Genomic DNA, 15,783 nt, shown 5'->3' with positions numbered 1-15,783 from the left:
GGGTCATAGGATTTCTATGTTTTAAAATTTCCTGTTATGTTCAGTAATGTTTATTATAGTATCATACATATAAACAATCTTTAAATGTCCCTTAAGAGGAAATGAATAAATATAATGTAATACAATTCAAAAATCAAAATTAAAGAATAGAGCTACACATACAAACATTAATAAGTCTAAAGAATTTTTTTGAGAGAAGAAAGTTGCAGAGGAGGTGTAAAGTATGGTACTATTTAAAGTTAAAAAAAAAACCTGTGTGTATGTAATGGAAACATACTTATATAGTAGAAGTGTCAAGTTCTAGATGGGAAAAATAAACACCAAGTTCAGGGCATTAGTTAACTTTGAGAGAGAAGAAGGGGATTAAATGGGAGCTTCATGTTTTATTATTTTTTTTAAAATAAAGAGTAAAGAAATAAAGGTTGTAGTAGCAAACTTGGGAAAAAAGCAACATGGAAAAAAAGATTTTTTTGAAAAGGTATTATCATCATTATTACTCATTATCATCATTATTCATGTTACCATTCTCTATACTTTTTCTGAATGCTTAAAATATTTCATTATAAAACAACTAAAACAAAATCCTCCTGATAATTGTGATGCAAACAGTTGACATTCTTTCTAAGGGGATTTTAAATATATAAATATTTTTTCACTTGGCTGCATCAGGTCTTGGTTGTTGCACACAGGATCTTCACTGCTGAGTGTGGGATCTGTTTCAGCATCAGAATCATTTTAGTTGCAGCCTGCGAACTCTTAGTTGCTGTATTGTTGTTGTTGTTTAGTTGCTAAGCCATGTCTGCCTCTTTTGCCACCTCATGGACTGTAACCCACCACGCTCCTCTGTCCATGGGATTCCCCAGGCAGGAATACTGGAGTGGGTTGCCATTTCCTTCTCCGGGGGATCTTCCCGACCCAGGGATCGAACCTGCATCTCCTGCATTGGCAGACGGATTCTTCACCACTGAGCCATCTGGGAAGCCCCCACCTTGTTGTTCAGTCGCTCAGTCGTGTCTTACTCTCTGCGACCCCTGTGGGCTGCAGGCGGCAAGGAAGCCCTCATGCTTACTCTTAGTCGTAGCATGTGGGGTCTAGTTCCATGACCAGGGAATGAACCCGGGCCTTCTGCTTTGGGAGCTCGGAGTCCTATCCACTGGACCACCAGGGAAGTCCCTCTCAGGAAATTCTTGCCTTAGATATGTCTAAGGACCTTTCAGTTTTAAATATGTTTGTGCACAGAGAGCTCTTACCCACCCACCCTCTCTTGTTCTCTTACATGACACATGCCTATTAGGATGTACCCGAGGTCTGTGGCTTCTCTGCATTCTGTCCTGATGAAATGCAGCTTTTCTCATGTTTGTGCTGTTGGTGAAACCCACCCATCTGACGCTGCTTTAAGGACCTAGCCTACAAGGCCTCTTCTCTGTTGTCTTCTGTTTTTTCTGGAAGGGGGCGGTTCTGACCTACAACTCTCCTAACCTTAGAGCTCTAACCTTAGGGTCACCTCCTGCCCCCACCTTCCCTAAGCCGCATTCATTTTCATAACACCTTCACTGACCCTTCAGTTCCATGGTAGGACTTAGTTGCCCTGTGACTCTTACAAATTTTCATCACCTCCCCCCAAGTATCATCATTTGCAATCAGTTCTCTTATTACTCTACCTGCTTTCCAAACTTCCTTAAGTGTCCCTGAAGTTTAATCAGTAACGATGACACTTGTTGGTCTATGACTCAGGGAACGTTTAGAAGGCAGAAGTGGCTCTAACAGCTGGTGTCAACCAAACTTTTAAATTAAATTAGTTTAGAATTATTTCTAATATACTCTGCAGCATGAGTTCTAAACCAAGGGTAGGAACTTCCCTGCTGCTCCAGTGATTAAGACTCTGAGCTTCCATGAGGGGCTCACTGTCAGTTCCTGGTGTAGAGCTAACATCCCACATAACCTGTGGCCAAAATATTCTTTAAAAAATTATAATAAACCAAGGGTGAGGAACTTCCCTGGTGGTCCAGTGGTTGAGACTTTACCTTCCAAGGCAGGGGGTGAGAGTTCAGTGCCTGGTTGGAGAGCTAGGATCCCACATGTCTCATGGTCAAGAAACCAAAATATAGGACAGAGACAATATTATAAATTCAGTAAAGACTAAAAAAATGGTCCACGTTAAAAAAATAAGTAAACCAAGGGTGATCGTCCCCTTACTCCCCCCAGGGCTATTTGACAGTGTCTAGCAGCAGCAGCAGCTGCAGAGACATTTTTGGTTTTCACAACTAGGGGAGTGCTACTGGCCTGGTGAGGGTAGAGGCCAGGGATGCTGCCAAACACCCCAAGGCACAGAACAGCTGCACCCCCCGTAACAAGGAATTTGCCATCTAAAATGGCAGGAGTGCTGAGGTTGAGAAACTTGGCTCTATAGACCCTCATATGAATATCCCTCTATCAGTGAGGCAGAATGGATGGGGCTACAGTCCTATAAGTGTGGGGCTGTGGAACAGGGAGTGCGGGACTCCCTGCGGGGCTGTGCAGAGACCATTCCTGTTTCATCATCCTGGCAGGGTGGGGGCTAGGGGGGTGATGCTGTTGGAGATGGAAGATGGGAAGAGATGAAGTAGATTAAGGAAAAACTAGAGAGGAACAAAGTCCAGGTACTTGGGAGAATAGAGGAAAGCTTATTCGGATGCCTTTGAACTTGGCACTTGGCTATGAATAACACTTTCATGCTAGAGAAATGCAGGATAGCTTGCTTATTTTCAGATATTTCCATTGTGAAAGGTGGTAGATAGTTGCAGTCATGGCCCCGAGTGACTCATGCCATCCTGTTTCCACTGGCCTGCAGTGTGATTCTTGCCATTCCTCTGTTCAAGAGGTGGTGTCTCTTTTCATCCCATGAATCTGGGCTGGCCTTGTCACTTGCCTTGACCTAAAGAATGTGGAGGGAGTGATGTTGTGTGACCTCTGGGGCCATTCAGCTTTGGCTTTCTCCCTCCAGGAACATTTCTACTGTCATGCGAGAACTCCCCGCCTGATAAAGCCTCTTTGCGGGAAAGGCCCAGGCACCCAGTGTCCCAGCCCAGCCCAGCCCCCGCCAAAATTCCAGCTCATTGCATCTCTGCCAGTGAACGCAGATGAATCAGTGTATCCACCCAGCCAACCCATAGCATAGTGAGAAACAATAAATCATGGCTATTTAAAGCCACTTGTCTTTGGGGTGGTTTGCTACACAGCAATAGATAATTGGACATTGTGCATGAGTGACTTCATTTGGATGTTGTTAGAAGTTGTGGATATTTTGGTGTTAGAACGTGTGCGAATGTGCTAAGTCGCTTCAGTTGTGTCCAACTCTGTGCAGCCGTATGGACTGTGGCCTGCTAGGCTCCTCTGTCCATGGGATTCTCCCGGCAAGAATGCTGGAGTGGGTTGCCATGCCCTCCTCCAGGGAATCGTCCTGACCCAGGGATTGAACCGCGCCTCTCATGTCTCCTGCATTGGCAGGCAGAATCTTTAGCACTGGCACCACCTGGGAAGCCCTTGTGTTAGAATATGTGTGTAAATATCAGACCATGGTTAAAAGACACTGAGTTCTTCCTCCTTTGCACTTGTAGCACTTCTCGGAGCTTCTGGATGAGTTCTCCCAGAACGTCTTGGGCCAGCTCCTGAACGACCCTTTCCTCTCAGAGAAGAGTGTGTCGATGGAGGTGGAGCCGTCCCCGACGTCCCCGGCGCCCCTCATCCAAGCTGAGCACAGCTACTCCCTCTGTGAGGAGCCACGGGCCCAGTCGCCATTCACCCACATCGCCGCCAGCGACAGCTTCAATGACGGTAAACCCAGAGTGGGGGAAGCAGCTGGGACCTTGGCACCTCTGGCCCTGACCTCCTTGAGGGTGCGGAGCGTGTGTTACAGTATCATCAGCACGCACTTCAGCCACATACCTGCTGTGTGTGGCCTGTGCTTGGGCCCTGGGGAAATGCAAAGAGGCACAGAATGTAGCTCTACCTGAGACTGTGTGCTCTGGGAATTTGCTAGAACTGAATGGTACTAATTGCTCTTTTTGACCCTGTGGACTGGGCATCAAAGCATCCTTTCACATGTCAGGTTGGCCTCTCCAGTACATCCACCATTTCAAGAGGTCATGCCATGTTTGTTTTTTTCCCCTGAGAAAGAATGTTTATGACCACTCTTCTCCATAAACACTTCTTGGGTATCCTCTGGACCCATTTCCGACATGTTTCCTTAACCCCATGTATAGGAGATCTTGACAAGCATTCCTAGACTTTCTCGTTGGTTACCCTTTCATGCCCATTATCAAGGCCATTAGCTTGGTATGTGTTGAGAGTTTAGTTTTCCTGGTCTTAGAGATGTTCACATGTTTTTACCATTGCTCCATAGGACTTTAGTTGGTACAGGCTCTATGAAACTTTTAAAATTGAATTTTCTATGTTTGCTTTCCTAGAAGTATAACCACCTATTTTAGTATCTTGAGTAAGTTTTGAAAACTGTATCCTCTAATGCTAGTTTGGCATATGGTCTCTTCTCCCAGCAGGATGGCAGAGTGCAGGATGGTCCCTAACTTGATGTCCTCTGTCTTGACCTAGATTTCCCCTCCCCTCCTATACCACTCTACACATGACACGTCTTGTGAAGTGACTACCTACAGGATGGGGTGCCTCCTGCTTCCTTGGGTTAAAGGCACATGCCTGTGTTCACTTCACAAAGAGGCCATTAGCTTTGTGGGGGAATCCCTTCTCCAGTTGGGGTTCTTAGATCTATCACATGCATGCATGTGCATGCTCAGTTGTGTCTGACTCTTTCAACCCCCAGGCTGTAGCCTGCCAGCCTCCACTGTCCATGAAATTTTCCCAGCAAGACTGCCGGACTAGGTCACCATTTCCTCCTCCAGGGGATCTTCCCGAGCCAGAAATTGAACCCACGACTACTGCGTCTACTGCATTAGCAGGCAGATTCTTTACCATTGATCCACCTGGGAATCCCTCATAGATCTACTGTGCTGTATGTGGGAAACCCAGGTTTCCCATATTGCAGATGGATTCTTTTACCAACTGAGCCACCAGGGAAGCCCAAGAATACTGGAGTGGGTAGCTTATCCCTTCTCCAGAGGATATTCCCAACCCAGGAATCAAACTAGGGTCTTCTACATTGCAGGCAAATTCTTTACCAGTTGAGCTGCCAGGGAAGCTTCTTAGATCTACTAATGACCTCTAACAGAACCAACTCTGGGATCAGTAAAACATCTTATCTTGGGACAGAGAATGCTGCAGGTTTTTTCTTTCTCAGGCTCATTCTTCTTTTGATTAGAGGTCTACCCACAAACAGCCCAGAAACTTTGGCCTTCTGTCCTCAGTGAAGGGACGGTCCCAAATCTGTGGGTGAGTTCTTTCCTGACTGGACCCTTTGGAGCCCTAACTGTATTCTCAGATTTCTCCTGACGAGGGGTTAGATGCATGATGATCTAATCCTTCTCTGTGGTTTCTCTACTGTCCCTGCCTCAACAAGGGAACAGGGTGAGGGGAAGTCCCCTGGGAGGGACGGAAGGAAATACAGCTGAAATAATTCGAGGATGTGGAGCTGTTCTGAGGGTAACATGAGATGATGTGTTTAAAGAACCTGGGACAGTGCCCACCACATAGCATTTCAGTGACTCAGTGTTTCTTCCTTCTCTCCTCACCTCCTCTTTCTTCCTCTGTTGTTGCAGAGTTGTTATTGTTCGTTTTCCTGATCCCCTTCTTTTCCTCCTGCTTCTCCTCCTTTCACTCTTTCTTCTCCCCTCCTCTGCTCTCCATCTTTTTTCCCCTTTCAGTTTCTTATTAAATCATTTCCAGGAATGACCTCTGTTCAAATTCAGGGATATGGTCTCTGATATGACTATATACCCTTCATTTTATTGTAACGTGGAGGACAACTATAGAGAGTCAGCCTTTTTCTGCATTTTAGCTTAGATAAACTCATGCAGTCCCTGCCTTAGTTGCTTTTTTTTTTTTTTTAATGGACTGTAGCACTAGATGGGAGATTAGACTAAATGACCTTTAAGATTTCTCCCAGTGCTGAGGTTCTATGTGGATGTGGTTTCTGTTTAATGTTTCTAACTGCCTTTGCATATGGTTTTCCCATTCTCTCTCTCTCTTTTTTTTAATATTCTTCTTTATATGAACTATTTTAAATGTCTTTATTGAAATTGTTACCATATTGTTTCTGTTTTATGTTTTGGTGTTTTATGTTTTGGTGTTTTTGGCAGTGAGGCAAGTGGGATCCTACCTCCACAATCAGGGATTGAGCCCGCATTCCCTACATTGAAAGATAAAGTCTTAAACACTGGACTACCAGGGAAGACACTACCCATATTCTCTTTACTGGTTTGCCTCTGTTATTCCTACAGTTCCTTTGATGCCTCTATTTCAAGCCCTACTTCCCTTTGTGGAAGTCATTTCTAATACCTCTTGTATAGTTATTTACTGCTGTGTTAACAGATCTCCCAAAATTCATGGCTTAAACTAGCAATAATCATTTATTACCTCTCATGATTTCTGTGGATCAAGAATTCAGGACTTGCTCACATAGGTGGTTCTGGCTGTTGACTGAAAAAAACTCACAACTTAAAAGTTGAGAATTATGTTTTATTTGATGGACTTTCTGAGGACTGAAGCCTGGGATGCAGCTTCTCAGATAGCTCTGAGGTTCTGTTCCAAAGAGGTAAGGGAGGAGTCAGGTTATATAGGAGTTTTTGCAACAAAATCCAGGTAGTCAGAACATTCAAAAATTACTGTTAATTAAAGAAAAACCAGACATGTCAAGATAGTGAATTTAGCATTTTTCTCTGTTTCAAGAAGATGAAAGATCCTGGGCTCATTGAAATCATTCTTCTGATATGCATCTTAACTATCTAGGACCAGTAACTTGTTCTTTCCCATCCTGAGTTCCTTCATGGCTCACTGTGTCCTCAGATGGTAGAAAGTACTGGAGCCCTGTGGGGACTCTTTTACAAGGGCATTAATTTCATTACAGAGGGTGTCACCCTCATGACCTAATAATCTCCCCAAGGCCCAACCTCCTATGACCATTACTTTGGGCATTAGAATTTCAGCATGTGAATTCTGGGAGGACACAAACATTCAAACTCTAGCAAAAGGAGAGTTGACATTTTAACTAGCATAGACAGGGAAGGCCTTTCTTTAAAGGTAGCATTTGAGCAAAGATCAGCAGATGAGGAAAAGAACTAGGTGTATGTGCAAGAGGCTTCTAGGCAGAGGGGATGGCCCTGTGTCAGGGGTGTGATAACAACATAGCAACACCTCTGTTGTATTCCATTATCTGTGGAGCTAGTCAGCCATGCAGCAGCCTTGGTTCTAGAATATGCAGATCAGAGCTGGCCTAAACAATCTGGGCAACTTTCCCCTTCAAATCCATGTTTGCTGAGCACTTAACATGTGTTCTAGATACTTGTGAGACAGTGATAGTAAAACTTGGTGTGTACTAAGTCACTTCAGCCATGTCCATCTCTTTGCAACCCTATGGAGCCCGCCAGGCTCCTCTGTCCATGGGATTCTGCAGGCAAGAATACTGGAGTGGGCTGCCATGTCTTCCTTCAAGGGGATCTTCCCAACATAGAGATTGAACCCACATCTCTTTATTTCTCCTGCATTGGCAGGTGAATTCTTTACCACTAACACCACCTGGGAAGCCCAGTAAAACTTAGATTCTTACCTCAAAGTAGCTCAGAGTCTAGGGAAGATACCATGTACCCCAATATTTGATCAGACTGAATACGAGCAGTGTCCTGAGAGTAAACTGTAGCAGCTCAGAGGAGAGAGAGCATGCCCAGGGATGATCACAGGAAAAGTTGCAGGAACGAGGCAGAATTTCATTTGAGCCCTGAAGTGTTGAGTAGAGTTGAAACAGTGGTGATGGTTGGAGGGAAGCAGATAGTGGATACAGGGCTAGGACACTGATTCTTCTAAAACAAAACCCTGAGTGAAATGATTACAAATAAGCAGGTTTCCAAAAGTTCAGGATCCCCTCCTCTTCCTGATAACATTTTTTTTTTTTTTTTTTTGCTTTCTAATGCTAATCAGTATACCTGTAGCATAAAGGAGCCACCTACTTATAGCTTAGTGTGGGGAGAAATGATCAATATTTTTCAGGAAGCTTTCTTATCAGACCAAAGCGCACAACATTCACCTCCCCCATCTGGCCTCTCCTATTTAGAGGTGCTATAATGCCATACACAAGGAATGTTGCCTGCCGTATCAGTCAACAAAAGGTGTTGTGGCCATCAGCCAGACTATGCCCATTAAGGAGGGTCAGGATGGAAAAAAGCAGGATACTGGCCCTAGATAGTTAAGGTGCATATCAGAGGAATGATTTCAATGAGCCCAAACTCTTGCATCTTCCAATATAAAGAAAAGTGCTGTATTCATTTACTTCAGGTGTCTGGGTTTCTTTAAGTCACAGTAATCTTTTGATGTTCCGACTTCCTGGATATTGTTACAAAAAATTCCTGTACATCCTGACTTATCCCTCACCTCTTTGGGGCAGTCCCTCAGAACTGTCTGAGAGGCTGTCTTCTGGACCTAAGTCCTCAGAAATCTGCCAAATAAAACAGATTTCTCAACTTTTAGGCTGTGCTTTTTTTTTTGGACCGCACTGCAATAGGCTGTGCTGGTAATTTGCTGAGAATAGGTACAGTGGGTCAGATATATTTTGCAAAGAGTTTCTGATCACAGTTCATCTTAAGTATCAGTTTTTCTCTGAGTAAAGGCTTCCTATGCTAGCAAAACCCCTTTTGTATGCCGGGAATAATGAGTGTGAACAGTAACCGTTTGGAATATGTGAAATCAGAGGTAGGCAGTGTGCATGAAGGAGCTGGGGAACTTGCTGAGGAAAGCATTGTGCAGGTCTTGGCTTCAATTGTTTTTCTGAGTTTTGTGTGGATAGGCAAATGTTTGGGAACAGAACGATTTGATTCATTTGAATCCCAGTTGGCATCCACCTTAGGGAGGATTAATTCACAAAGATCCCTCTGGAGTCTGTTCTGTTAAGCAGATTGCTTTCCTGATCCAGGAGGATGATATTTCTTTAGGAGACGCATAAATAGGCAGCAATTTAAACATTACTGTTTGCATTAAATTTAATATTCTTCATCGTTTGCACTGTCTAAACAGCCTAAAGCCCAGAACTAGGAGTCCTTGTTTCTAGTGATGGTTAGTATTTCATTGTACCTCGCAAAGTCAATGATTCAAATCTTCTTGTCCAGTTTTAAAGATTAAAGGGAATTCTTCTGTAATTGCTTCCAAGCCTGAAACAAAGTGATAAGCTAAACAGTTCAAATGAGACTCTCAGTTTATTAGGATTTTTCTTTCTCCTTCTTCCTCCCTTTTCCCCTCTCTCTTTCTCTCTCCTACCATCATCCTTCTTTCTTTCTCCCTTTGTTATCTCCCTACTAACTCTTTCTTTTCCCTCTTCCTCCCTCCTTGAACCCTGAGCCAACTATATTGGGCAAATGTAGGTGCTTTTATCCTGTTTGTCTATCATGTTCTTCAGTTGAACAGTTTGAGACCCACCCCTAAAATTGTATGCAAAATTTGGGGCTGACAATATTTGTCAGTTTTTCTGCTGGGGACATATATAACTTTTTTTTTTTTAGATCCTCAACAGAGCCTGTGACCAAAAAAAGGTTGAGAAACACTAGTCTAAGATTACATTGGAGTCATCTGTCTTCGGGGCTGAATTTGACTGTAGACTTCTCTGAAACACTTGAACTAAAGAACTTCACATGGTTTGGCAACCACAGGAGCCGGTTCTAGGAATGTGGGCTCAGCCTTTTAAACCACCAGAAGAGACATCCTGCATTCAGCTTGTTCATTTCTGCCCATGATTAAGGCTGCTAAGCAGGGTTTTCTGTTCTTTTTTTTTTCAAAGTGAAGACTTTATAAAGAGATAAGCAGAAGCACCCAAGTAGATTGAGGAATGAAAAGCTTATATTTAAATGACCCAAGTTTTGCTCCTTACCAGCTGGAGGATATCTTCATGAGCTACTCTATTTTGTTCATGTTCCTTTGTAATTGGGGGGCTAGGTGTTTATTTACTTTTGTTGGTTAATTTCAGTCTTCTTCCTAAAGAGGAAACCTAGAGCTGGATGAAGGCTGTACAGAGAGAACTAGACAAGGCCCCTGTCCTCCAAGGTGGTATGAGAAACAAATTAGAAAATATACAAAATGTCAACAGACTCAGAGTAGAATATACTAATCCAGAAGTGATCTATTAGCACCATGCACAAGTAAAGGTAACTTTATTTTGGGTGCAAGAAAGAACTCTAACTGTGAATCTTCCTGTTCTACAGACAGTGGAACCAGAACATGAAAAATAATCATCTTCCTTCTGGCTGGCCTGGCTAGGCTTCTAGAGCCAGCAGGGCATGGAGTGACCGGGTGCACTGGCTTAGTATGGATATTCTAAATTTATGGTGTTATTTCACAGGTGTCTGTGAAAACAATAGTCTGTGAGCTAAAGATGAACAGATGCCTGATGGAAGGCGGAGACTCAGCAGTTGATGAGAAACAGGGCCTTAGTAAAGTAGAGTGGTATTTTTTCAGAGACTTGAAGAAGAAAAATGATGGCTGATGACGCCAGAGCAGGGAAGATATGCTTGATATAGCAGTCTGGGGAGAAACGGAAAGGTGTATGCCATGCATGGCAAAGAAAAAATGGATTTTGCAAGGATTCGATGAAACCCAGAGCAGGACTAGCACAACATCGGGTATGCTGAGTAAAGGGTAGAGATGAGTCACGGGTGACTTAGGTTTTCTGTTTGCAGTGGTGAAGACATCTTGATGTTGAAATGTTCCAAGGCCTTGGGACCTGGGAAAGAAAGCCCCAGAGAGATGACAAAGAGCTGTATCTTCATCACATTTGATTAGAGCTGCTGACAAGAGCATGGGTCTAACCCGTCTTAGAGGGCATAGATTCTAGGGTAAAAAAATGCAGACATATCTGTCATTTACCTACAGGAAGTAGCTGGGTCCCCTGGCAAGGATGAGGTACAGAAAGAACCTGATGCATTTGGGGTGGACAAGCAGAGGAACAGTCTTCTTTTCAGAGTCTGAAACCTGGACTAGTGGTGTATGTTCTTTTGCTTTTCATCATCCATTTGAGATTACCTTTTATTTTCTTTTGCTAACTGGTATGGGAAATACCTCCTCAACTTTTTAAAAGTGAAATAATGACTTCTTTGTTTGCTTGGTCATTGAAATGTTAGAATAGTATAAGAAAACAATATTTATAGCTCAGTTCAATCACTCAGTTGTGTCTGACTCTTTGCAACCTCATGGATGGCAGCATGCCAGGCTTCCCTGTCCATCACCAACTCCTGAAGCTTGCTTAGACTTATGTCCATCGAGTTGGTGATGCCATCCAACCATCCCATCCTCTGTCGTCCCCTTCTGCTCCTGGCCTCAGTTTTTACCAGCATCAGGGTCTTTTCCAGTGAGTCAGTTCTTCCCATCAGGTGGCCAAAGTATTGGAGCTTCAGCTTCAGCATCAGCCCTTGCAATTAATATTCAGGACTGATTTCCTTTAGGATAGACTGATTGGATCTCCTTGCAGTCCAAGGGACTCTCAAGAGTCTTCTCCAACACCACAATTCAAAAGTATCAGTTCTTCAGCAGTCAGCCTTCTTTATGGTCCAACTCTCACATCCATGCATGACTACTGGAAAAACCATAGACTTGACTAGACGGACCTTTGTCAGCAAAGTAACGTCTCTGCTTTTTAATATGCTGTCTAGGTTGGTCATAGCTTTTTTTCCAAGCAGCAAGCGTCTTAATTTTATGGCTGGAGTCACCATCTGCAGTGATTTTGGAGCCCAAGAAAATAAAATCTGTCACTGTTTCCACTGTTTCCCCATCTATTTGCCATGAAGTGATGGGACCAGATGCCATGATCTTAGTTTTCTGAATGTTGAGTTTTAAGCCAGCATTTTCACTCTCCTCTTTCACTTTTATCAAGAGGCTCTTTAGTTCCTCTTTGCTTTCTGCCACTAGGGTAGTGTCATCTGCATATCTGAAGTTATTGATATTTTTCCTGGCAATCTTGATTACAGCTTGTGCTTCATCTGGCCTGGCATTTCGCATGATGTACTCTGCATATAAGTTAAATAAGCAGGGTGACAATATGTCTAGTTTTAACAGTGGCTTCTTGACTTGCATACAGATTTCTCGGGAGACAGATAAGGTGGTCTGGTATTTCTATCTCTTTAAGAATTTTCCACAGTTTGTTGTGATCCACAGAGTCAAAGGCTTTGGAGTAGTCAGTAAAGCAGAAATAGATGTTTTTCTGGAACTCTCTTGCTTTTTCTATGGTCCAGTGGATGTTGGCAATTTGATCTCTGGTTCCTCTGCCTTTTCTAAATCCAGCTTGAACATCTGGAAGTTTTCGATTCACATACTGTTGAAGACTCACTTGGAGAATTTTGAGCATTACTTTGCTAGCATGTGAAATGAGTGCAATTGTGTGATAGTTTTTTGTTTTTTTGTGTGTGTGTGTGTCATAGTTTGAACATTCTTTGGCATTGCCTTGCTATCTAGCATTAAACTTGGGAAAGATTCTGATGCTGGGAAAGATTGAGGGCAAGAGGAGAAGGGGTAAACAGAAGATGAGATGGTTGGATGGCATCACTGACTCAATGGACATGAGTTTGAGCAAAATCCAGGAGATGGTGAAGGACAGGAAAGCCTGGCGTGCTGCACTCCATGGGGTTGCAAAGAGTCGGACATGACTGAGCAACTGAACAACAACAAAGCATTAAACTTACTCTGTTCACAAGTAAGAGTCATAATTTTGGTGAAGAAAAGTGTACGCAAGAGGGTTTTTTTTGGCATGTATACACTAAGTAAATCTTTTGAAATCAGTCATTTGCTCCACAGATATTTGTTTAATGCATACTCTAAACACAGTTTCCTATGGGAGGACCTGAGATACCAAATGCAGACCACAGATAGAATTTAGCAGTTCATCTCTGGGATCAATTTGCTTGAATTGGAATCTGGGTTCTGCCACTAACTAATGGTGTGAATTTGAGCAAGTGGCTCAACTCTTGTGTTTCTTTCCTGATCTTTAAAATGGAAATAATTTTCATTATACTCAACCTTGTGCTATTGTTGTAGGGATTAAGTTATTATATATTATACATTTATAACAGTGCCTGGCAATTAGTAAGCACTAATAAATATTAGCTCTTGTCATTATTGCTTTGCTCTTGTTATTATTGCTTTATGCAGATTGCCACATAATTCAGTACGTAATTTACCAACTGACCACAATATTAATAACCAGAATAAGTGAAAGAGGCTGTAAACACAGGCACAGAAGGAACACGAAATCAGGAAGGTAAACATGAAGAACGGGGCCTGGCACACAGCTCTCAAAACATTTGAGCTATTACTGGCTGGTCTTAAACTGGAATGCTTCACCTTAGCAACAGTGGATTAGGAGTCCATATAAATGAAGATGAGAAGTATAGGAAGAACCAATATTGCACTTTTTTTAGTGGCTAATTATGGGCTCAAAATAACGTTAATTGAAGAATACTAACTTTTGGCAGAGATGTTTTATCACTGATCTCTTGCAAAGTATTATGCTAGAGGGGAAAAGAGTCCGGGCTGTGGGACTGGTTGGCCTGGGTGTGCAACCCTGGTTGGCCGTATACGTGCTGGGGGCTGTATACCAGCCCCCAGGGGTGACATAGGTTGAGGGGTTTAATCTCTTAGTGTCCTTGTCTGTAAAACGAGAACGATCATAGTGCTTGCCTTCCAGGGTCACTCTCAGGGTTAAATTAATTATCATATATCTAAAGCACTTAGAACAATGTTTAGCACGTAGTAAACACTCATAGTTAAGTGTTCGCTGTTTTCACTGTTTTCAACACTTCCCCATACAACTCACACTGGAGGTGATTTCATTGTCCAGGCACTCAGGGAGGGACCCTGGGCAGGCAGGCATCTACCTTCTGTCTGAACAGTGGGCTGCAGTTTAGTTTGGCTCTTTGATACATTCACCTGCTTTCCTCCCCTCTCCTGGCTTCCGGAACCCAGCCTTGGCGTTTTGCCTTTAAGAGATGTTTACGCCAAAAATGGGTCAAGATTTGCCAATTCTGTTGAAGAAATTCACAGGGCAAATGGTGAAGTATGAAATACTGAAGGATTTAGACGAGGCATACTTATTTAATTCACAGACATTTCTTTTTTACTTTAGACATATAAATAGCTAATGGGTGCATGTGTGTGTTCATCATTTGAGTGGTATTTGCCCTATGTAATTTCTCTTTTTAAGAGTACACTGACATACCATATAGATAAATGTATATCTGTATATGTGTATATACAGATATATATGTATTATTTATATAATATATAAAATGACACACATATATAACTCATATATATAAAACATAAAGACACTTTATACTCCCAATTTAGAGTTTAACCTCTTCTTTCCCCCTCCCAGGAATCAGTTTCAATTCAGTGCAGTTATTTATGGAAATGATTGAGGACCTGCATTTTGGTGTTACCTCTATGTTAGCTTTAGCTTGTGGGCTTTTTAGCTGCTGTCTTGGTAATCTCAGCATCTAGCCCCAGTGCTCACAGCTGCTTCCTTTCATCCTTGGATGTGAAGGACTAGTCATCACGAGACAGCGGCCTGTTTTTGTTTTCTTGCTGACAGCTGAGTGGTGATCCCCAGGAAATCTGCCAGTCGAGCTTGGCCTTTGATAGCAAGCTGTTTAAATAAAATCAGGAGATATGTCGGCTGTGCTTCTTACTCTCCACGGTGCACTACTGGCCTTATTGGGTCATGTTTTCCTTCTTTTTTCTTTTTTTTTTCCTGGCTGTGCTGCATAGCATGTGAGATCTTAGTTCCCTAACGAGGGATTGAACCAATGCCCCTGCAGTGGAAGCTCAGGGAAGCTCAGGGTCTTAGCCATTGGATGGCCAGGAAAGACCCCCTCCTGAAATGAAACTTAAAAGGCATATAGATATAATTTAGGGAAAAAAAATTTTTTTTAATCAATATCTGAGCTTCAGAAGTTTTACAAATTTGAGCATGTATAGAGTGTGCACTGACTCTTATTTTTGTAGTTTTATCAATAACTCAGCCATCTCAGTTCTATCAATAACTCAGCCATCTAAGTTCTAAGCTATGGTGCTCTGCTGATCTTTTGCCAGTGAAATAAGACTGTGAAAGTAAGGTCATATGGGAAAAGTGTAATACATATTCTACTGATTCCCTTTCACTTTATCTTCTGTCATACCTCAGAGGTTATATTTGTCATTTTGTTTTCTCAGATTTGATACTTATTTCCATTGACAGACAGAGTACAAGCTAACACCTAGTAGTTCAGAATGACAGCTCCTTTTTTCTAATTTCAACTGCTGCTGGAATGTTGTTCTCAGCAAACTTCTTACTGGCTGACCTTCTTCACCTGAAGTCATTTATTTTATGATTTAACTGGTAGATCGGATCAATCTACAAATACTTATTGATATGGTTTCCAGTTGGTGGTTTAGAGGAATCATTATGGGAATGTGGTTAAGCTATTGTGTTGTCATAGGGTCTGATGTGATGGATTTAACATCTTGTGTATATTGGTACTTTCAGCTGTGTTATATCAGCCAGCTATATTCCTGAAAAACAAACCACTCCTAAACTCATTAGCTTTTGTAAAAAAAAGTTTTTATTGGAGTGTGGTTGTTTTACAATGTTATGTTAATTTCTGCTGTACAACA

The 15,783-nt window shown here is 42.4% G+C and overlaps 1 protein-coding gene across 2 annotated transcripts in view; it reads left to right on the top strand.

The window, feature by feature from the left end:
* The window catches only part of CREB3L2 (cAMP responsive element binding protein 3 like 2), a 133,798-nt gene that overhangs the window by 75,827 nt on the left and 42,188 nt on the right, over positions 1-15,783 (top strand). For both annotated transcript variants that reach the window (XM_061165883.1, XM_061165884.1), the window contains exon 2: positions 3,597-3,813. In XM_061165883.1, coding sequence (XP_061021866.1) covers positions 3,597-3,813 — 217 coding nt within the window. The remainder of the gene's footprint in view (positions 1-3,596; positions 3,814-15,783) is intronic.

Source organism: Dama dama, chromosome 18 (genome assembly GCF_033118175.1).
Source record: "Dama dama isolate Ldn47 chromosome 18, ASM3311817v1, whole genome shotgun sequence".
Classification (NCBI taxonomy): Eukaryota; Metazoa; Chordata; class Mammalia; order Artiodactyla; family Cervidae; genus Dama; species Dama dama.
The sequence above is the reverse complement of the archived record's forward strand: the minus strand, read 5'-3'. Positions and strand labels throughout refer to the sequence as shown.